Here is a 24758-nt window from a genome sequence, read left to right as displayed (position 1 = left end):
GTCATCATTGAACTGCTTGTCATGTGCTATTTAATGTCTCATGAAGGAGTTTTTAAAGCTGTGGTTTCATGATTCGGTGAGGCCGAGTCTGGCTCGGTGCATTTAAAGTGGTTTCAGTGACGGCCACACAGAGAGCTTGAAAATTCACACCAGCAGCAGACTAGTAGGGAAAGAAAGCTTTGAAAATGTTTGAACTGGTCTGCATATAAAATAACAAGGATGTTGTTCATGCTTCTAAACTAGAAAAACACAAAAGAAAAAGGAGTGTAGAAGAATCACCTGTAGCCTCAGCAAATGGCATGCTCTGTAATGCTCGTATCTTTGCTTTGGTGAGATCTCAACAAGGGAAAAAATCCAAATACCCTAATTTACAACTGAAATACCAAAGTTTGAAATGAATTATTTTTCAATATTATTTTAAACTAGAGCTATTATAAAAAAAGTTAAATCATTGAGTTGTGTCGTCTCTAATTATGATTGTATCATCACAATCATAATAACTTGTGGGTAAACATATGTGAAGTACAGAATGTTGTGCTTTGCAAGAGATATGGATGAACAGGAAAATTTTTGCCATAAACTGTTCTGTGATGTGTTCAGCATTTTATATTTAATGGTGTGTAGCTAAAGCCAAAGTTAATGTGATATGGCAAATGCAATGTGATTTGGTATTACCTGTTGCTCTGACAGTGATGAAAGTATTGTATTTAATATTTCAGTGAAATTACTTTTAGTGGCCAGTGCTAAACTGCAAGTACTTCTGGCAAAGTCCAGTTTAGGATTTCTGTGTAACTTAGTTACATAGAAGTTGTTCAATTAAAAATAAAATCATTTCAGAGATAGAGGAGACCTGAGATGGCTGAAAAGTGGAATGAGAAAGAGATGAAGAAATGCAGAAAATTGCATAATATTCAGAGTAATTAAAGGATAGAGATATCTCTAAAGCTTCTGTGATAAGTAATTTTAAAATTAAGTAAATAATTTTTGTGAGCTATATGCCTAACAGAGAGTGATGCTAAAGGAGAACCAGGGATTCAATTGACCATGCAAGTTTGGATAAAAATGCATGTGGAGGAAACAATAAATTTCTTTGTTTTGTAATTTACACAGGGGTCTCTTACGCATTACAAATGACAAAAACGTTGCAAAATGATGTGTCAAGTGATAAAAGTTTTCCTGTATTTCATTACTGTGATTGGGGTGTAACATAGTGCATATCTTCCATTCAGGGTTCAGTGGAATTGAGCTAATATTTACTGTCATGACAAATTTGTCATTTCAAGGAGATGGCTCTGGTCTTGCCTAAATCTTCTGAACCTGAACCAAAAGTCTCTTGGTTATGCTTGCTGTCCTTAACTCAACATAGGTGTTTGAATTAGGTTTGATGAGGTGAAAATTTAAGTTGTTTACTTTGTAGTTAAGCTGAATGTTTAAAAGGGTTTTGACGCAGAAGTGAAACAAAACTGGTAAATCTGCATTGATTACATCAGTACTATGGTGTCTAATTTGTGAATGAATATTTATCCCAGAAAGATAGGAATTCATATTTTGTAAGTCCTTTCCTACAGTAACTTGTGATTAATATGACCTGATTTTGTATTGATTTGTTTCTTTGTTTTCAGGTGTGGCTCACAATATTTCTTTGCTGCGAGAAGTTATCATCCATCCGCGCTTTGTTCAAGGAGACATCAGCACTAAATTCCTTCCTGAAGTCTATCCTGATGGTTTTAAAGGTTTGTTTCATTTGGAAATATTTCTTTTCTTTAGCAGTGTTGTTTTGATTATTGCTCCTTTATATTTTCAGACTGATATGCTCCCCAGCCTTTATTTTTTCTTCAAACATATCTGTGCATACACAGAATTAGTTTTAAAATAATGCATAAAGTTGAAATAGTTAACTTTTTCTTTATTTTCCAGAAGGCAAAATACATACTTCTAGTGATAAAATAGTAAATAAAATTCACCCAAAGTCAAGAAAAACCACTTATAGGTCATATGAAATAGGTAAAATAAACATCAGTTCAATTCTGCTATGCTATCATGCTTCATTACACACAGTACTTCTACTATCAACTATAGTTGTATAAGTTTTCACTCAGCACTGTTGCTTCTTCATTAAGTTGGTGTAGCATCTTTAGAATTGCCTTTTGGCACCCTTTGTTTTCTCAATAGTCTTGTCTGGAGAATGTGACATTTTATCAGAGTATTTCAGTACCCTGGTGTTAGTACTTATTACATACAGTAATGGGCATAATTTTGAAATTGCTAACTCATGCACTAGGTTAGCATAAACACAGATGCAGTTATTTCTTTACAGGATCTCAAACTACTCAATTTCAAAAATGTTTACCAATGGTTGCTAGAAAAATGTAAAAAAGCAAATAGATTGATTTCCTTTCACAAGGATCAGGTTCTAAAAGATTGTCTTCTCTCTTAGGTAATCTGCTGTAGATGTTTTCTTGACCTGTGTGGTCAGAGACTTGGTTCTTCCATACAGGTCTCTCACCTCAGCTGGCATTCATCACGCAGAACACATTTCTTATTAAAAAAAAAGACAGTATTTATAGTTCATCATTCATGGGTCCTTTATGAATCCCGTGGAGATTCCTTTTCCCCTGTTCATCATTAATCCAATGTGGCAGAATTCTCATCCCACTTTGGAGGCAGCACTGCCAGATTGGCAGTCAGTGGACATGACTGGCACCTTGCCAAACTCTAGTCTCATTAAGGAGCAGAACAGATTTTTCTTACCTCAGGACTCAGTGTGTGAGTGTGTGGATGACTATTCTTTGCACCAGAGCTACTTGATATCGTGATGTAATTGACATCTCTGTGTGTGATACAGTCCTACATGTGGGATTAATGCATCCTGCTTGTTCCTGGCTCCTGACTGAGACCACAGGAACAGGTGTTAGCCACCTTGAGTGGCAGTGGGCTTGGGATGCTTCAAGCTGAAAAGTTCCTTTGTTGTTTTTGCTAGGGGGTACTTAGCTAATCTTTGGGTAACTCAGATGGCTTTCATCCAGCAGAAATTCCAGGGTACTCTGATTTGCTCTTGAAGGCTTGGTGCTACTGTGGCTCGTCTCTCTCCCTTCCCTGACACTTGAATACAGAATCTCATGTCTTGTCTCTCTGATGTTTCTGGGACTAAATAGTAATTTTCCTGAGTAGACCCAGATTTCTAAACTGCCATGAAACCTGCATTTTTTTCACTGTTGCTGCTTTTGTTGCGGCAGTTTTTTCATAAGTTCCTGGGTTGACTTAGCTCGTGAAGGAATCCGGTGAAGTTCAGTAAATGTGGAGAGTGAGTGGGAGACTGGGAATGCAGAGAGGGAAATGGAGGAAAAAGGCAAGGAGGCAAGATGTTAGAGTCCTGATACCATATTGTGAGAAGGCAGCCTCACCTGGCACATAACTGGAAGCAATAAAAGCATACACCATACAGCAGTATTGTATTAACAGATTCTTACAGTTGTGCTTTTTCTCTGGACACCAGAAGACACAAGAACAGATATTATATTCATAATAGAAATGAATGGTTGGCACATGTGAAATTCCTAGGCTTTGTTCCTGCTGTATGAAAAATCTTGCTCATCTACTTCCACATATCAAACACAAGCATGCATTAGCCTTCTTAATTATAAGTAAAGAAACATATTATGGCATTACACTTCAGTTCAAGAATAGTTGCTCATGATTAAAAGCTCACCAAAAAAACTGAGAGCCCTTTTAATGATACATTTGCACTGGATCAAATCCTTCATGCTTTAAGAAACATGGATGATTAAAACTTGAGGATAGTTTTTAAAGTACCCATTGAAAAATATTTCTACAAATCCAGGGACAATGGGAAGTGTTGCAGGCAAGCAAGGATGGTGGGCAGATGACAGGTAGAAGCTCAGCAAGAGAATCAAAGGCAAAAATTAATGTATATGTAACTTATTTAATCACTTAAACTAACTTTTTAATATAAATACCCAGGGTAAACTTTGCTAGGAGTTTAGTGGCTTCATATATCTTACTGTTGCTTATAGAAGATTATTATCTGTGAAAAAACCATTGTGGCAATCTGAAAAATTAGAGCCATATATAGCCAACATAAATCTGGAAATATGTAAAAATATGTGCAATTGTTAACAGTAGGAATCATACCAGACGTGTTTTAAATTTGGAAAAAAGAAAGAAACATTTCAATGGAGATATGTGTAATATTAATGCTCAAGCACAATCCATTGTGTTTCTTTTGTAACCTGCACAATTGCCAGTGCAGTTGTAGTGATCTACAACTAAGTAGATAAGTAATGAATCTCAGCTGTGTTCTCTCTGGTGACTGCATGAAGTACTGGCCCATTTTGTGTGTACATTTTTCTTCAAGTATAAATATTGAGTCTTAAGAGTAAAATGAGATGCTTTGTTTTACAGTTTCATTTTTGAGTTCCTTTATAATCCTTTATTAGGAGACCTTGAAGTTAAGAAAAAATGAATTATAGTTTGTTTATTGCAAGTTTTTTTAAAATACTAACTATGCTGAAAGTAACCTTGTTCAGAATATGATTAGTGTGGGAAAGCAGCTGCTGTCATTCCCTTTTTTTGTCCATGTGAGGGATGTCTGGCTGGAATGCTGGCTGGCAGTAGGTGAGCTGGGGTGGGTTGCTGCTCTGGGCACCCATGTATTTTGGGAGGTATGTGGTTCTAAGGGTGGGTGCAGGAACACTGATTTGGTCAGGTGGCACAAGTGCACCTGTCTTAGAGTGGCCTCCAAGCACTTGCAGAATAAAAATGTCTGCCAAGCATGCAGGAGTCCAATGCGCTGTTCTTCTTCAGCTTCCAAACAACCTGGGAAACCTCTCTACTTTCTAGTCTGTCTGATGAAAAAGAAATTTACTATGTATTAACCTGATTTTATGGGACAGAAAGTGCATCTCTATTTTCACAAAGATCCAAGAGGAGTCTTGGACAAAAGACAAATTCAAGGATCTTTGGGTTAGTACTCTGTTTGTGGGGTTAGTCATTGTGGTTCAGTCTGTTTCACAGTTTATATTTTCCTAGTTTTCTTTTTAAATATTGAGGTTTTCTTTTTCTTGATGTTCTGTTCTTTCTTGCTATTCAAGGATGTCTGAAATCAATCACTCTTTGAGAGACACATCCTGTGCCAACGAAAGATGGGGCATTTTCCAAGAGTTTATCACAGAAGTTATCCCAAAATACATGAGAAAAAAAAGGAATAATTTACTTTCCCTTTTCTAGCATGTTTACCTTATTTGAATGGAGAGGAAGAACAGAAATTCTGATGGACAGTCCTTTATATTTCCATTACAGAAAGGAATAAAGAGGAAGCACTTCTTTTCTGAAATGGCATGTTGGCTCCAGAGACTGTGTATGAGATGAAAGCTTTTAGATATGTTGTGTTTACCATAATATGTTGGTTGGACATAATGATTACTCTGCTTAACACTTATTAAACCATGTCTGGAGTAGTGTCCAGTTTTAACTCCTTCATGCATGTAAGAAAGATGGCAATTAGCATGAGTAAGTCTAGTGAAGAGCCACAAGGGTGGTGCTGGGGTTGGAACAGATGACCTGTAGGGAGAAGCTGTGAGACCCAGTCTTGTTTTGCCTGGAAGCAAGAAATCTTAGAGTGGACCTAAGGACAGCCTTCTAGGACCTCAGGGGGGTTCCCAAGCATGTGAAGCCAGGCTCTTCAATGAGTTGCACAGCTACACGGCAAGTGTCAGGGGTCATGAATTGAGGATTTTAAAGGTGACACTGCACAAACCTCTGAACAATCTATTCTGAATGTGATGTTGAGATTGCTTGTTGGGGAGGGGGACATGCTGAATAAACTAAGGACCTTTCAAGGTCCCTTCAGTCATTGTATGATTCTGAATGAAAGTGCTTTTTAGGTGAATTGGGACTGCAGATATGACATTTAAATTTAAATCTCAAGGCTTTTGCTCTTAGTAGGAGGGGGAACACAGCTTCCCCTGAATGTCACTGTTAGAACATGGAAGATGCTTGCTGCTATTTCCATTCATTTTCTTTGCATTGGAATATAATGTTTATAAGGTTCAACTTTTTCTGCCTCAGCCTACTTGGTGTATGTAATGGTTAACTTCAAAATTCACTGGGAAAAACTTGAGCTAGAACACGACCTAGGAATGTTATAAACATTGCCTACATTTGTGTTGATCTGAATTATGCATTGCACTTTTTATCTTGCCCATTATGCTTTTAATTTTTATTCTTCCCCATCAGAAAACAGTCACTCTTTAAGTATTAAGTAACTCACTGGGGTACATAACCAGGGCTTGTTTGTTTTGTTTTGTTTTTTTCCCTGTAATTGATAGTAGGAAACACATTTCTAGGACAAAATGCAAATGAGACTGTTATGGGAAAAATGACCTTTTATGTAATTTAATTTGAAGCTGGTTATGTAAAGTAATTGCATGAACCTTTTTGACTCAGCTTGGGGGATACTGGGATAATATTGATTTAAGCAATCATAACATCAGGGAAATGAGAGAGAAATACTTTTCTTCTTGTCTTCCTTCCGACTAGGGTTCTGACATTTGGTAGTAATAGATGTGTGCAATCTAGTTTTAAATCACATGAACAATACTGCTTCCACTCCTTTTGTTGTGACTTAATTTTATAATCATTCTTCCTGTTTTGCATTTGCCTTATGTAATTCAGGTGATAATTCAGCAATAATGCAGTAGTATATCCCAGGTTAAACAGAGATTTGGGAGCTGTCAGTTCCACATTTTATTGTGGAGATGAAATTTGTGTAAGACAGGAGTCTGTAGTAATGAGAACAGGGAAGAGCAATGATTTAACTTCGTATATTGGAAGTTGGGGGACCTTTGCTACTTACTCATTTCACTCTTTTTCAAGGAAGCACTTGGACAACTTATGCAACAAAGTTATGCTAAGAAGATTCTGTGGTAGGGTTGTGTGTTTATTTCCAGATTCCAAAACCTAATTTTGGTATGCTCATGTTAGCTTCTATTATCTCCCAGAATCTACCTTGGATGCTACAGTCATAACTGGTTTTCTGCTTGCCATGTTGGTATAAATAGTGACAAATGGATAAATATTTTTTTCATGTTGGCAGTAATGAAGTGAGTGTGACTCTTGTTCAGTTCTTAATTGTTTCAATTTATTGATCTTTGTTCACTGTTTGGAGTTAGATTTTTATTGAAGATACAGGAAGAAAATAGTTTTTGTGGCAGAGCAAGCACAAAAGCAGTTATTTCATCCAAGATGGAGGTTGTACAATAAAACCTTTTAAATGAGATCTTTCTAGTTTTACCTTGTTCCTTTATTTGAGTTGGTTCTAATAGTGTGTGTTGGAGCAGGTGGCAACATGCAGTTTTGGTTACATGGTCTTGTCATGAGTGTTGGGCAGGAGGACTGAAAAGCAAAGGCTTTAGGGCAGATTGCTGATGTGCCTTTAGCTGAGGTATGTAAGCAAATCATCAGTTTTAGATTCAGTGTTTTGAAAAAGTGATCTCAGAGTTTCTTCGCTATGTATAAACAATGGGGAAATTGGCACGTTTCAGATCCAGATAATTGATGTTGTTGCAATGTATAATTACATAAGGCTTATATATACACACGTGTGTGTGCACATATGTGCAAATAGTACAAAAGTTCAGTGTTTTTTGAATTTTGCCTTGCAATCAACTTTTCTAGTAACTGGCAAAGGAAAGATCGAGTTTGTTTCTGAAGCCAGGTACTCAACCTTTCAGCAGTTTTATTTCTGCATGTGTTTGTTGAAGACAGTTTCCATTTCAAGCCAGATTAAAAAAATAAACACTGAGCAAAGGAACTTGCAATAATATTCAGCCAGAATATGTTAATGTAGACTAAATTAAAAAGAAATTGATGCAGATTTTCTGAGTTTTGTTATTTTTAAATTTACATTTTTTGGCCTGTGGCAACTTCTTTGTACTGTTAGTTGGACTTTAATGAATGTATTCCCATAACTGTGACATGATTGCATTTCTGAGGTGGACTCTAACTAGCCTCTTTGCCTATCCCTGTTTAATATGCCCAGGAATGATGGGTTTTGTGCAGAAGACATCCTGTTTTGAAATTGTGGCTTTGTTGCTGTAGAGTCTGCTCCAGTCCTTTACAATAGTCTCCATTCTGGATTTTCTTCAGGATCTCATTAGTCTTATTTTATTCTGCTGATAGAAATTGTCACAGGCTAGTAACCAGTACTGGGGAATGTGAATTTACATTACATAGCACTGAGGTGATGGGAGGATGGAGATAGGGAAGGGATCTGTGTAACTGTTTTTCTGTTGCAGAACTGGGAGCAAATGTGTCCCCCTGGGCAGAGTTGCTCTGGGACATAGAGCCTTCTGAAGCTCTTCCTCTATCTTTTCATGTGAAATCTGTACTTCTTCTGGATGATGGCATTTGCTGGGATATGTGCACATAAAGCACTTTTTGAGAGCTATGTTGTAATTGAGTTCAGCAAAGTCTTTCAGTTCTCAGCCTTTATCTTTTGTTAACTTTATTGTGTATTCCTCCTGTCTTGCTTTCACTTGTGCAAAATCTTTCTCAAGGATGAAGTTTTTCTCTCCATGACAATGAAGAACTTTGCAGTTCTCATCTTGTTTTATGTCAGTTTAAACTTCCTGCCTTGTGGACTGAATACTTTGTCTTTTTGTTCTCTCTCACAGAACCATAAAGTGTCTTTTGTTTCAAGGGACTTTAAAAATCATGTGGTTCCAACCCCATTGCCATGGGCAGGGATACCGTCCATTAGACCAGATTGCTCAGACCTCCATCCATCTTGGCCTTAGAACTTCCAGGGATAGGGCATCCATGCCCAGACAACCTGTTCCAATGCCTCACCACCCTTGCATTAAATTATTTCTTCCAAATGTCTAATCTAAACTGTTTTAGTTTCTCCCTCCTTTAACTGCGTACTCTTGTAAATTTTCTCTCTCCATCTTTATAGCAGGCACCCTTCAGATACTGAACAGCTGCATTTAAGTCACCCTGAAGCCTTCTCTTTTCCAGGCTGAACAATCCCAGTTCTCTTAGCTGTTCCTCATAGGAGAGGTGCCCCATTTCTCTACTCATCTTGGTGGCCCTTCTCTAGAGTCTCACATCATTCTTGGCCACCTAATTGCCATCTTTTCAAACCAAATCTATGTTGTGTGATTTTTGACCTAAAGATGGGGAGGGCAGAATTCTATCACTATGCTCTTTTAGCCTGTTGAATGGACAATTGAATCTCTATTTAACCATCACTTTCTGGAACAAGATCAGGTTGGTAGAAAACCTGCTTCCTATCACCCTGGTTGTGTCTTTTTGCCAAATATTTTTTAGGTTTTCAGCCTTCAGATTATAGACTGTTTTGAGCCACTTTCTGCTTTTGAAGTGTCACACAGGACTTTCACTCCATTAGTTGTGAACTAATGATTACACAAATAGCACTAAATGACCTAGGGCTGACAAGTAGCCTTATCCCCTTTTAGTTTTTTGGGTTTATACTGTTGTGCTATCCCTTTTGTTTGAAAGATCTCTTGCCTTTGCCTCAGATAAAGTACTGAGAGTGTTCTATATTTTAAGTTCTAATGTACAGATGGATTCCTTACCAGCATGAGGTACAATATGTCAACCAGTGACATTTCAGTAATGAAAACAAGATGCTGCAGCATCATTCAGTTTCTTTTCTTTCAGTTGTCAAATTGTTTTTAACAGAGATACCAGTGTTAGCAATTGGGCTGATTTGTATGAAAACATGCAATTTAAACTCTGAAACTCAGAGCGTCTGTTATGCTATGCCTCATCTTAATTTAGAGGGGAAAAAAATGTAGCTTTCATGTGTGAGGACTGAGCAGTGTCTTAACTGATAGTTACTACTTTTTGTGCCTGTGTTGGTCTGTGGTATCTAATTTTATTTTAAACTTCTTTCTGAAAACTAGGACACAAGTTGACAGATCTTGAAAGAAGGCAACTACTGGCAACAGCAGCGTCTTTGTATGTGGCTGAACAACTGAGATCACAGCGATTTCTAGGGACTCCAAGGTAAGCTCATTTCTAGGAACTCAGATGTGCTGATGCATTTTGTTAATGGCATCTTCTAATGCACAAGAATAACTGGTGAGAAACTGCATGGTTTCTTAATATAGTCTATTTTTTTCTAAATTCAAATGAGCTGTGGCTTACATTTCCCTGCTTGCACAAGTCATACATGATTATTTTTATTCTAAGTATTAGCAAACTAATAGGCACAAAAATGTGTTACAAGCCAGTACAGTAATTAATGCACATCAGGAGTTTCATTAATGCAAAATGTTGCTGCATTAGTAACTAACCACAAATTGAGCATCACAAATTTCCCATGTGCCCATTTGAAGCAATCTAAGCACTTTGGCATAATATGAATATTCAGCTACAGAGCTTTAAAATATTGTAGATTTATGAGTAATTTGCTACCTTGACGAAGAACCCTAATAGTTTAGAGTCTTAATTCTGAAAACATTTTCAAACTGTAAAGGTGGAAGGTAATTGGTGGAAGAGTCAACATCTTGCTTTAAGTATAGTTTTTTGGTGCTTTTATTCCCCCACTCCCCCATTTTTTTGAATTGTAGCTGCTAGTAACCTAGGCTAGTACTGTAAATTGATGAGCCATTGCAGTAGCCCATGCCAAAATGCTAATTCACTTCTTTGGCTTTTTTGAACAGTATGATTTTTTCGTCTAGGCTGTCTAGTTTTTCTTGTCCTCTGGCCCATCACTGTCAGTGCCTTGAGACCTTCTGTTAGAATTAACTGAATTTGTGAAGCTTGTTTATGTAGTTGGTGTTAGCAATGGTTGTATATCAGGGAATCCTGACTTCAGCATAACTCTCCTTGCCTCATTTTTTGCAGTGTAGTTGCATATGCATTTGCATGTGAGGCAAGTCATAGTGTAGGGTAGACATTATTCACATTCCATGTCAGTGGTTTGACAGTGTATTCTATTACTGATTTTACAGTGGTCAGGAATAAATCAAATGTGGTTTCAAGAAGTCTTTATTTTTATTTGTACCCACAAAGATAATTAGTACCATATGGTATTAAAAAAAAGAAAGAGACACTAAGGGCAAGCATAACAGCTTTGTAATGTATAGCATATGCAGGGCTGGGCCATTGCTTGCCTTATGCATCTACAGGGGAAACTAAAGCATCTTTTTATTTCCTTCCACAAGTTATATCCTTCATAGTGAATGGCATAAGGAGAAGAACAGACACTCAAAGGCCACTGTTACCTAAAAAAAAGATAAACTGGGGAAAATGAGGAGGAGCCTTGGTTGTAGTTTTTACTGGCCAACATAGGAAGTAGTCTGGTACTGCTACAGAGAAATAATGGATTACTTTGTACTTAGAATAAGTACAGGAATTGTTAATTTAAGCAGTGATGATCAAACTGCTGTTGCATTCCCTGCTTTGTGATTTTTTTTTTTCTTTTCTCTTACCTGTAAAATGCTCTAAGTAGCTAAAAAGAAAAGAAAAGAATCCGATTTTTGAACAGTCTGTTAATGTTTTGTTTCTTTTGCAAGTACTTTTTTTACTACTAGGTGTCTGTGTATCTTAAGAGAAAGGACACATATGACTATTTTAACTGTGAAAACAGATATGTAAATGAAGTATGGCATTGAGGAATCAGACATGGTCATCCATCTCTTTTTGGGCTGTGCTAGGGGAAAAAAAATCCACTCCTGCTTTGAAAGAAAGTTAGCTCATTTTTGGAATGCTAGCCAAGCTCCGTCACAGGTATTCTTCCGCCATGAGCAGAGAAGGAAGAGGCCTGGTCACATGAAAGAAACATCTGTAAAACTAGATGAAGGTATGATTTTTCAGATTTTAAATGGTGAAGCTTAAGAAATCTTTTCAGTACAGGGAAGATCACTTTCTCTTGCCATGATGGGGGTGTAATTATGAATCCTTCAGAAGTCAAGCATTAGAATTTTCTTCAAGTGGTGGCTGAGTGTGGTTCTTATTGAATGTGTCATGGTTTCAATACATACATACTGCTAGATCTGCTTGTTTTAATGATGGCAAAGCTGCCTGTTTGAGGCCAAGTAAGGATGAGCTAATGCAAAAATTCTTACTGGTGGGTAACTTCTGAAGAAACCAAACCTGATAATGATACCCTTTTCCCAAAATCATACAGCTTGTTCTAAGGAAAAAGGAAAGAAGCCAAGGCAGAATGAGGTCAAAAGATTGTGCAGTGTCTTGGACAGTGTTCTCCAATCCTTAGAGCAGTTAGTGGACTCCCTCTAGAGGGGACTGAGCACTGTGGAGCATATGAATTACTATAGTCTCATCAAGGATTCTTCACTATGTCCTTAACTTACCCAAACTGCATCTGACTTGTTTTTGAAGGTGTTCCATATTGTGGGTATTTTTTAATGAGCAGGGTTGTGGCCAGAGAAAAAGCACATCTTTATTCATAACGCTGCACTCTGTTTGAAAAATACTCATAAGCAAAAAGTTCAGAGTAGGAGCCTGTGCTGCAATAAATCAGAAAGACCAGTTGTACTCTTGGGTTTGCAATCTTCATTATGGCAGAATTGGGCATTTGGAGTCTGTGTGAGTTTTAAATCCATGTTGAAAGATGTGAGCAGACTAGACAGACTGCACGCTCCAAAGTTGATCCATAATATTCTCCTAATGGTTTGAACAAGTACACTGATACTTTGATCATCACCCACAGAATTTCACCTCCCTCTATTTATGTTGACAGCATTTTTTTCATTTGTGCTGAAAGCAATTGAGCAATTCATGTGTGAAGAACTACTGAAGAGTCGTATTTTGAAATCTTACATTATTTCTTCTAAACTTGTCACAGCTGTCGAACAGAGAGTTTTCTGCTAAACTTGAGTTATATGCTTATCTTTGCTTATAATTGTTTTCTTTTCCCTTTTGGGAGCCATATTTATAATATGTATTCTTTTCACAACTGCAGGGGTATTTTGTGTTCTCTTTTTCCCCTGTGATTTATTCAGCCCATGATCAGGATTGTTATTCTGGTCAGATAGAAAGTGCTATGCTTGGAGCTCTTCACAGAAGCTCCAGCTTTCCCTGTCAGGGTTACTGGGACTGTAGTCAGATGAAGTGCAGCTGAGCCAGATGAAGGAATCTTGTTGCAGGCTGCTCTTCCCTTGCTCCCCAGTATTCAGGTGTGATTTTGTGTGTAGTTGCATTCCACTCTGGTTCTGCAAAAATGACCTATGTTAGCATAGAAATTATTTAACTATAGTTAAATAGATAGTTTACTTTGGATCATTCTGTCAGAAGCAGGTTACTTCTGACAAGTGAAATTGTTGAAGAAATTGTTTTGGAAGAGCTCTAAGAGTGGGAAAGCGTAGCAAGGAAGAAGATGTGAGCTCATAAAAGGGATTCAGAGATGCCACACGTCAAACTAGTAGCATACTTATGAGGGGAATTCCTCTCTAACTGATTATATTTTCTAGGGTGTGGCTGGAAAATATGTATTTTGCAGTCCCCTGAGTGACTGAATAATCAACTGTATGGTTCTTGGTGGAACATGTTCTGGTGACCAGCATGCTGTTTCCACTTTTGGCAGGCAAGTTCCTTCAGCTAGTTTCAGCCAACCTGACCTCTGAAGTGGCAGTGTTCATTGCAGTAAGTTGTCTGGTGTTGAGGTTAATGCAGGCCACAAGCCCAAGGCTGCTTTGCCTTTCCTGTGTTCAAATAGATGGTGCTATGATTTGGGTGGAGCATCCACAGGTGAGTTTCCACTGTCTGTATTGTTATGTAGTGCCCCTGGCCTCATCAACAGTCTCCTAGAACTAACTTGCCAAGCTTTAGCTAGAACAGCTGTTGGAGATTCATGCATGCTCAGAGTTACAGGAATATAGGTATTTATCTTTGGGATGCAATAAAGTATTTAGAGCATTTTCTGTGTGTCCGTGTGTTTTGTTTTTATTTTTTTTCCTTATTTTAACTGCTTTTTATTTAACCCATTTTCTTGGGAAAAATTGGATGTGGGATGGTTTGGTTTTGTGGGATTCTTCCTGGTTGAGGTGTTTTTTCAAGTATTTTTGAAAGGTGATTTACTGATGAAAGTGTTTGGTATTTTGTGAGCCACATACTAATGTGAATATCCAGATAATAGAGGCACATATTTCCTACAGGAAAGAGCCATGCATGATTAATGACTGTTTCATTGTTCAGCTTTTAGCTGAAGAATGTTTAGCTTTTTAGGACTTTTCCTATTTAATCCAGAGTCCACTGTATTGTGGAACTGGTGCCACCCACAGCTGCTGAACAGATTTACAGCATCTAGTAAAACCCCAAGGTCTTCTAGACAGAACTTGATCTTGTTTCAAGTGGAAACATATTTTGGCTGAAGGGAATCCAGCTTATTTTATGTCTGTTTGATGTAGTTAGCCTTTGAGACCAGAAATGATGTTGTACAGTTGAATCTTCACATTTTGGCTTCAGACTTGTTTTCATTAGTGGGTTGGGAGGGGAAAAGGAGAGTGTCTCTCCAGGTGTGGCTACATCATGCTATCTCATGGGTCTACTAATGTGATGTTTATACTTCTAAACCCAATTGCCTACAGCACTTCCTATGTGTTGCTTGTGTTGGCTGCTAAATGTATTTTCCTAATTTTTCTATGGGTTTTACCCTTTCATCATTTATGACTTGGAAAAAAAACAGTGAGGCTGCATGCCTATATTACCTGATACTACACAAAAAAAGATGGTAACACATTGGAAAATGTTTTAAATTGCTAGCAAGAAAAAACCCCAAAACACTAACGGTTTTTCTTGCTTGTGTGTTTAATACAGAAGACTGGATTGGGAGTCTTGAGTTAAACTGTTCTTGTGGGACCTTAGAGAAGCCAGTTGACTTTGTCCTCAGTTTACAAAAAGATAAAGTGGCCTTAATATTTTGCTGCACTATTGGGATTTTGTAAATATCTGTTTATCAACATGTAGGAAGTATTTTGAGAGCTAAAATGCACTATGCTTTCGAAGCATAAAATAATATTTTCCCAGGAAGGAAAGTGTATTGTGAAAAATTAAAATACAATCAAGTTTTTGTCAAGTTCCGAAATAGCTGGGCTACATTTTTGTTTTAAAATTCTGAAATTCAGGGGTCTAGTGCAGTGAACATAAAATGATTGGTGAACTGCAAGAAGAAAAATGAATTCATATAGCTTTATGTTTAATGAATGATTCTAAGTTCCTGTCTGGATTGATTCAGTACAGCTATATTGATGTTTGCCTTGCCATTGCTTGATTTTAGGGCAGTGAGAGAACAGCTCAGAGGGCAGTAGAGCCCCACACCTCTCAGGCATCCTTGCTCTCACAGACACTACACCTATTACCCTGCTGGAGTCTGGGACAGAGCCAGCTCTTTGCCAGCCTAGGGCTTCCCCATATGGAAGCATAGTCAGCTGCCCAATAGGAGAGCTTTCTGGCTCTCCTGCACTGCTGGAGCAGCACAAAATAAGGTTATGTTGCATTAATTTTAAAAAGAAGGAAGATGATGTCAGGAAAATTCACTGGAGTCATCTGAACCAGCCTCTTGGAAAGGGAAAGAGTTCTTCCTTTCAGCACAGGCACCACTGAGCTATATCAATTGCATTATGTGAATTTAATTTTATTTCTTCCCTAGAACTTCAGTATTAGCATGAACTCTTCTTGCAAGTGCATCTAAACATGTATACTTTGTTCTATCCTACAGATACCTTCTATATAGAGAGAAAGTGCTTTGTTTTCATTGGTATGGTTGATCAAATCCAGCCTACCTGTGGCTTTATTCCCCCACTTTGGAATTATGCAGTCATCCTTAGCTCAAGAAAACATCACTGTCTTATCCTTACTGTTCTGCTCCCCTGCTCGGCAAGTCGAGCATTCTTCCCATGATTTACTGTCAGGTCTTTGAAAGTCTTTGGGGTGTTTGTGTAACTACTGCAGCTTTGCACCATTATTCTCTGTGTGGTCTTTTCTTTTGCCACAAACTTGCAAGGTACTAAGACCCTGTTCTCTTTTTCATGTGAAACCCTTGTTTATAATGGGCTTATTTGGTTGTGGTGACCCTCTTGGCTCTCTAGCTGTTATCTAATGTTGTTCTTTTGACCTCTTGTAAGTGATTACTGTATATTTTTTTTTGTAATCTTGCTTAATAACTACAAAACCAGATGCCCTATATAATATTCTATATGTCTTTAAAATCTAGTATTATTTACCCTTCTCAGTTGTTCAGTTGCTTATCACAGAAAGAGGATTATATGTGCTAGAAACAAGCAAGTAACTGCAAATATGTGAAACATGAATTTTTTGCCAGTTGGGAATGAACTTCTATGGAAAATAGAAAAGTTGAAATGCGACATTAAGGTAGCATTTATGACTCTACAGAGTGTATGTATAGTATTTTTTCTTTGTTTTGATTAATGCAGTCAGATTGATAACACAAGTAATATAAGATATTTCTATAGTTGTTTGAAAGCAGAGCCATTGTTCCATTTGATTCCTAAATATCCATTCCAGGAATGGAGAAGTCGGTCATGAGAAATTTTCATACCTTGTCATCCCTATAATTTGTATCATTGTCCAAAAATATCTTCTGGACACTCAACAATCCACACTTGCTCAGTCTTTAGAGTTGCTAACAATTATGACATCATTATGAAGATAATAATTACTTAAAATTTGAATCTCAGCGAACATCTCTTGGGAAGATCCCCACATCTTGCTGAGGTGATTGCTGGTGGGAGAGGCATTCACTAAAGTAGGTGGACCTGGCTAAGTCTCTGTTTATTTTTCATTTTCACCATGTCTTCTGGGAAAACAGCATCTGCTGTAAGAGCTTTATAGCTTCTGTAGCTACTGTTCACTTAATGCTGAAACTTGAATTTGCATAACGTTTTCTATTGTGCTGCCGAATTTCTGTCCCTTTTTTAGTTGTTAATCTGGCCTTTTTCTTATCTGTGCTTTGCTTATGACCTCTTCTGCAAGATCATCTCTTTACAATACCTCTCTCTATCTAATTTACTTTGATCTCCTCTATAAGTCCAAGTATTATTTCCTCTCATGCAGGTTTGCACCTCCTAAACCTGTCCTTGAATATTTGCCTGTGTGTAAAATGTGTATGCATGAAACCGTAGAACTGACAAGGTGTGTGCTAATTGCCATGTGCTCCCAGGTCATTTTACAGGTATTTTAAGGATATGTTTTTGTCTTCCTCTGTGTATTTTACTTGAAGTTTCCAAGGGCAGAAATGAAGTTGTGTAGGATAATTTTATGGAATGGCAACATTTTTCTTGACTTCTAAGGTCTCTAAGCTCAGTAAATACATCTGTAATTGCATTCACATGAGAAGTTTTGCTGATGTTTCTTTCCTAGGATTATTAAAGATAAGCATGACCATCAGCACCTGACCTTGTGTAGTTTCTTGAGCCACTGGTTGTGTCCTGCTGTTTGTTTGTGCAGAGTATTGCTTATTCTGGATGTTGTTGCTGTAGAAATGTTATCAGCAAAATATATGGGAAGCAAGTCTCTCATTCAGTATTCAATATTGTCTGCATGCTTTTACATGTATGTGTCTTGATTTGTCCATTCTTTAGCATGCTGGCTTCATTCACGTTCACAGAGGCTGTAGTTAAATACAAGATACTGATTGAAGGGATAGGTAATTCATTTATACCTTTGTTGTTGGGTATTACAATTTTCAACCGTTTCTTTTCCCTTTGATTCAACTGCAAAAGTGGGATGGGACACAGAATAGCCTCATTATTGTAGGAGTATTTCTCTGTTCCCTGCAATGATTCCAAAAGCTCTTGCACACTTCATCAGTATTATTGTAATTCTTTGGCTGCAGGATATTTGGCAGCTGTTGCACCCCACTGGCAAATCCTATTCAGACTTCACTTCCATTCACCATTGCCATTGGAGAATTGATTTCTCTCTCCTCTGCTCTAACCTTTCCCAATTCATTTTGGATTGTTCAATGTGAAACATTTTAATTTCATATCATACAGCCATTCAGCTCACAATCCTTTTTTAACCTGTCACCAGGGTAACAGCATAGCATGCTTGCTTTAGGCAATCAAGTTTTTATTTCACATGCTTAATGTTGCATTAAATGTTTGCATTTTGTTTAACCCTCTTAAATACTTTAAAATGTGGATATATTTTGCAGGGTAATGAAGTCTCTGATATAAGTGTCAAGTCTTCATAGAAATTGTCTTACTTAAAATAAAAATTAAGAAATCAGAAGATGAATACAGTAATGAGAAGATTATTAATAAAATCCCAAATGGCTGAATGAGGCAAACATCCATAGAATGGTAAAAAATATTTTTCCTCTGGTAAAACCTTCCAGAGGCTTATTATTTTAATCTTTAGACCGATACTTGGGGATTATTTTTACCTGTAAGTGCTTGTATCAAATTAATGCAAATATAGGATTAACCATGCAATAACATTTAAGAAGTGAAATGTCTGGCCTATACATGTCAGCCTACTTCACACTGCTTGCCAGATGTGCCAGAACTGTAAGTTGAATAACAAGTTTTTTTTTTATACATAAAAATTAAAATTTATTGGGATGATGCAGTTGATTAAAGAAATAAGAAAAGTTTAAGTATCTGTTTTTCCTCTACACGCCAATCGTCATGGCACAAAAAAGAGGCTATAACCATTTTATTGGAAATAAAAATGATAATGCATTTGTATTATCACAGAAGATTACAAAAATAAAATGGACATTTTCGTATCTGAAAAAACAGTCATTTCCTATAGAGCAAGTTCTGCCTCTCTTGATAAAGGAATAGAACCAGTCAGGTTTGCCTTCCCTTTTTTTTTTTTGGTATTAAAAAAATGTCTGCAATAGATATCCTAAAAATACCCAGTCTATAACTATAATTAGAGGTGTAGTGTTAAAGGCTTTTTATCTGTCATGATCTATTCTCAATTACATAGGTATAAAATATATAGAGGGAAGAGGTAGGAAGTATTTAATTTTAGGATAAGTAAAGTCTAAGACCATGGCATTAAAAATAAGCCCAGACTTTCTCATTTTTAATGAAATAAACCCATAATGAAAGCACTGGTATGCATGTTAACACTTCAGAATACTAATTTTACAAACCTTCCTGCTTTCAAAATGGTCATACATATCTATTGCTGTTTGAAAAACCAAATGCAGAATATATGGTTAGTGTACTAGCTGATGTGTGACTTCCTTGAGGTGACAACTGTTTGCTATAGATCAGACCAATAAAGTTCACTTTGTTAGAATTCTTCTTCCAACAGCATGTGGCTATAGACATGAAGTTTCTTCTATTATTTTCCAAGCTTTTTGTCCAGTTTTCTATTTTTCCAAGTTGTGCTGTAAGCGACCAAATATTATTACCCTCCTAAAGAGGTTTGGCAGTGTTTTGTTACTGAATTTTGCCAAAAGGAGCCAAGCATATGGTAACAGTTAATTTATTGGTTCTTTTAACCTCCAGGGAACTCTTTACACAGAGTATATTACCTTTTTATCTAACATATTTTAAATAAAAGTGTTGTTGACTTGAAATTTGATATTTCAGTGTAGAAGCTAAACCTTCAGTGTGATTCAATTCAGTCTTGTTTAAGGGTAAGACTAAAAGTGTAAACATACAAGATTGAGCTAAGACTTCTTTCTTTTCAGCTTTCAGAGGTGTGTCTCTTCTGTATAATTTTAGTGTGTGTGTATTTAAATAAAAATACTGAATGACATTTTCTTGAGAAAAATAAGCCCTGTCTTTGTCCCAGCAGACTTGGAGATCTTTCTTCACTTTTGTTTGAAGATATTCCTGGTATGTGTATTACCAAGGAATGATAAAAGAAAGGAGTATCTTTAATTTCTTTGTCTGTAAGAAAACCAACAAAAATGGGTTTGTGTTTTGTGATAATGTAGCTTTTCCATAATTCATAATTATTGGAGAGGTAGCATTGCTAATATTGTTGCTAATTGTTGCTATGTGCTATCTTGGACCTGAGTCTCATCCCTGATATTTGCCCAACTCAAAGTCAGTCATCTACTACCTGCATTAGGGATAGCCTTCTTTGTTCCACCTTAGGTACTGTGTATTTTTGGTTTTGTAATTGGGGGGTATTGTGAATCTTAAAAAGAAAGCTACAGGGATATGTCATTGCATTTTCAATGGCATACTTGGGATAGATGATGCCTTAACTAAAAAATACTTTATACTGATTTCTGTTGCTTCTTCATAAATATTCAAAGGCCTGGATGTTTTTCCCTGGGTCTGTGTTGAGACTGCTCAGATGACTTTTCTTTTATGATTATGGATGATTCTTTAATATCTTTCACAGACTGTTCTTTAGTAGTTTACTTTTCTGTATAATTAGATGTGTTGCTTGGAGTTTGTTTTGGCTGCAGCTTCCCTTTAACATATATCTTCAAAGCCTGTAGTGTGAGAAAGACTGGGCAGGAAAGAACAGCACAGGACCTCGTTCTTTTGAAACCAGGGATGTTTACCCATGGACTTAGAAAGGAGATGACAGGTCTTTATCCTGTCTCTGTGGTGGATAGTAAAATTAGTTTTTCTGCAGTTAGTAGTGAGAGGATACAAATAAATTATTTGCATATTAATTCCAGTAAAAAAAGAAAAAACAAAAAAAACCCCAAACTTCTGAAAAATCTGGGTTCCTAGGCTTTAAGCTTTTGTCTTTACCCCTGTGTGTTCTAATGTATGTTTCTGAATCTCTTCTCTCTGGCATGATGGTAGCAGAGATGGTGACATATCTTGGTGACTCAGTAATGATTTTCTCTGCTGTCCATTTTTCTACCAGACACTAAAATGTAAAGCAGGTCCTCTTCTGGCTGCACCTAGCTTTTAATGTCTTTAGACAGCTTTACCATTTGTTTCCTTGAGCTAGTGAGAGCACTTTTCTTCAAATTCTTTGTTGCCTGGCCTGCTCCCTCCCCTGCAGCAAAGCCTTTATTCTTATTACCTGTATCCTCAAATTACAATAACTGTAAGTTGCTCACTAATATTAAGTCAAACTTATTCCTCTATTTGCTGTGGTTTTCTTCTATTCTTTGATCTTGGACATTGCATGTCTGCCTCTACTACAGGCTGCATTTTCCCAGGTCTTAGTACTTGTATTGAAATGAACCCTTTTGAGTAAATAGGCTGCAATTCTGTTTCAGTGATTTGCAAACTCTGGCAGTCCAACAGCCATTTAAGCTTCAGTCTGCTTGTGTTGGGTAGTGTAGCACTTTTCCACAGCCCTTTTCTCTTCAGCTTTCTTAGCCTTCTCATTCATCTGTGTCTTCACAGAAGCAAGGGATAGTGAGAGCTGATAGCATTTTGTTGTTTCACAGTTTAAAAAACTTGGATGACAATGAGAAATTGTTGTGTTCAAGGCCTGTAAAGGGTGGAGCATAACTCTTCAGAGATAAGGACTTTTGTGATTTAACTCCAGCCACCAGCTATGAAAAAATTTACCTCTACCCTAGCCAAAAATCAGCACACAAGGCTAGTTTGTCTCAGCCAGTAAGGTCCAGAGGTGCTGCAATAATTTGCATTTTAGAAAAATTATGTTGGGTATAAACAAGGAAACTTTGGACTGAGGGAGAACATGGATGTTGTGTATGGATTCCCTCAGCAGGTGAATACACAGGAAGGATTGGGCTGAAGGCAAAATCTTCTTTAGGTATCCTCTTTCAGCTGCCATACACTACTGCTGAAAGTGTATTTCAAAAATACTTTGGATCTTCCTCCCGTTTGTGCGACAGTTTTAATTCCCATTTTAGCATTTCTATTCAAAATGAGTCTGTTTTGAGTCACAAAAATTGTAATGTTCTTTTTAGCATCCTTTTGATCACATATGATTTGTTTCTTTGTGCTTGTTTATAGAAGAGAAACATTTACAGAAAAATGTGTATTGGGTTAACACAAAAGACGAACAGTATCATCTATGTGTAATTATATTCATTAAATAATAACTGGATAGGTAAAAGGTAACGTTTAAAGAAAAATGCTTTTTCCATAGTGTTTTAAAATGTACATTTTAATACAATATATTATTTATATATTTTATATTTAGGACATTTATTCTTTGCCTTGTGAATTACTGAACTGCCTTGATTAGTGCTAATTGTTTGGGCAAAAAGGAAAGGAAGGAGTTGGAACTTAGTTAAGTGTATTGTAGAAGTGTAACTATGTTCTTATACTCGCCTTAGACCTTATTTAACTTTCTGCTGTTTATCACTGAATATTGGACCAGATGGATATTTAGGCCAGTCAGTACAGCCATTTTTATGTCCCCATCCTGTATTGATCATGATTATGCTAAAATAACCATGAATAAGGTTCATCCCACCTACACAGCATGGCTTCTCTAATTCCTTAGTCAGCAGAAAGCTTAGTGGGCAAAAGTTTTTGTATTAGTAGTGAGAATGAGGTGCTAGCTATTACAGATTTTTTTGTCCTTCACATTCAAGTCTAGTATAATAATTCTCAAATTCCTTTATTCAGGTGTTCACAAACTTTAGCAAAATTGGAAGTCTTTGTGTTTTTCTTCTTACTGTCTTTCTTCTCTTGTGAGACCATAATATGAACAATGGCAGATGTCTTATTAAAAGGATGAAAATACATAGAGGGCAATTGATATTTATCATCTTTTGAATATGTATCACTCTTAAATAATTAGATGCCTGTGTTTCTGTGCCTAAGTAATGTAAAAGATATAGGTGAGCATTACCTAAAGTTAGTTTAAGGAATTTCAGGTCTAACTCATTGTGAGAGGTACCTTTTTCTTTCCATTAGTTAAGAAGGGGAAAGATGGTTAGTGTTAGGTGGTAAAAGCTCAGTGGTGTGAGTGCTGTATGTAACTGAATGTGTAGAGGGTGATGTATGAAAGGTAATGAGAGTCACTGAGCTGTGCTACGTGCTATAATTGTCTAGACATGACATATGAGTGCATGTTGGAGGTATGCATGTTTTATGTTATCTAATATAATTTTTAATGAACTTTTGGGGGTTTCCTCATCTGCTCGGTTTTTTCTCTTTAACTAAACAGAATTAGTGGCATGAATCTGTTTCATAGGAAGCTAGTGCAGAAGAAACAGACCAAAGCTTTAGAATTCATGAAATATACCACATTGCTTACATGTAGGGGGGAGGAAATAGCTGTGTGTTGGAATATGTGTTGGAAACTGGCTTGAGTATTTCTAGCCAAATGCTGTAATCACATTTACCTGTAGTTTGGTAGACACATCGTTGATACCTTTGTTGTCACCTAGCACTAGTTCTTGTGCACATAGTTTGAAAAGGCAGGCACTCTTGAAAAACAGAGTTCCAAATGAATCATGGCTCTTGGCCAGCTTCTGCTTCTTTCACTATGGCATGTAGGAAGGTGCTAGGTGGCTAGCAAGGAAAATCTAGTCATCCTTCTGCAGGACTGTGGGCTGTCCTGAATGTGCATTCTATGTATTGCCTGAATTGAGTCTCTTATAGAGGAGAAAGTGCAAAAGAAAATTGCAATCGATACAGCTGTGTTCCAAAACTGATTTCATTGGCCTGAGATGGCCAAGCTCTTGGATGGACTCCTGGTTCTGCAACAAGTTTGTGGGAGGTGACAGAGTCTGTGTGATGGCTGAGCTCTTTCAATATTCTGGACCTCTACTGAAATCTGGTACAATCTGGTGCAATTGTGTTTTTCAAGATGCATGAAAAAATGAATGTAATTATTTTAAACAATGACATGCGGGATATTGCATATGTTACAGGCTTTAGAGAGACCAGGTCAGATCATGAATCTTGCCAAGTGTGGCAGAAATGTCATACTTTTGGCAATGCAATCTGGTTAGTTCCAAGGGGACTGACAGATCAAAAGGGTGAGAGACCTAAATGAAACTGTAAACCACAGGAAAGGCAGCATTCAATACATAGCTCAACAAAAAAACTCAAAAAGATTTGTGGAGGTGGTGTTCTCTAAAAAAGTGTTTTCAGTTTGGCCTAAGAGAGGTTGGGGGTTTTATTTTGGTTAACTAGTATAATTTAAAATTTTTCCTTAGTTTGCATGCTGTGTTCCTTGTGGACCTTAAATAAATCCAGTGTTCTTTCTCTGTGCCATTGCCAGATTTCCTCAGAGATGGCTTTATTCTGTCTTTTCTTTTACCTTGAGTGTAGTTGTTGTCTCACTTCTGATAATGTGCCTCCTTTAGTAAATTCAGCAGGTGCTGAAAAGTTTCACTATATTGGGTCTTAAAAACTTTGTTCTTTAAGGAAACACTGTATTTCAGTTTGTTGTTAGTGCCTGTGGGTCAGGTGTATATGTCTGAACAAGAAAGAGATAGGTTAATGTGGTTTTTTGGATTAAGTTGGGGAAATGGCAGTCTGTTCAAGAAGACATTATCTAACAAGATAAAGGCAGCTCAGACCATGACTTTTTCAAAATGGAATTTTAAAATTTGATTCTAAAATGCATGTTTTCTCCTCCAAAATGGCAAAACAATTTTTCAGATATGTTACATTTTACAGTATTTTCTTTGCTTTCAGCTGGCCGGAGCTGGCAGGTATTAAACACTTCTTAAATTTTACTGAGACATCTAAATGAGAGGGGTTGAGCTTGAATTTAAATGTCAGAGTTTTTTTGTTGTATTTTCTTTTCCCTTTAGTATCTAGACTAAATACCAGACTTAGAATTTTGAGGGAATGCAATTGTAGAAATTGTCAGATCAAAATCTCTTCATATGAATAAAGGATTTTTCAAGA

At 37.0% G+C, this 24758-nt stretch overlaps 1 protein-coding gene across 1 annotated transcript in view; it reads left to right on the top strand.

Annotated features, from left to right (window-relative positions):
• PCCA (propionyl-CoA carboxylase subunit alpha) overlaps positions 1-24758 on the top strand; it is a 265961-nt gene that overhangs the window by 128034 nt on the left and 113169 nt on the right. Inside the window, exons 17-18 of the mRNA XM_079327423.1 lie at positions 1623-1733; positions 9948-10050. Coding sequence (XP_079183549.1) covers positions 1623-1733; positions 9948-10050 — 214 coding nt within the window. The remainder of the gene's footprint in view (positions 1-1622; positions 1734-9947; positions 10051-24758) is intronic.

The sequence above is a fragment of the Erithacus rubecula genome (assembly GCF_903797595.1).
Source record: "Erithacus rubecula genome assembly, chromosome: 1".
Classification (NCBI taxonomy): Eukaryota; Metazoa; Chordata; class Aves; order Passeriformes; family Muscicapidae; genus Erithacus; species Erithacus rubecula.
The sequence above is the reverse complement of the archived record's forward strand: the minus strand, read 5'-3'. Positions and strand labels throughout refer to the sequence as shown.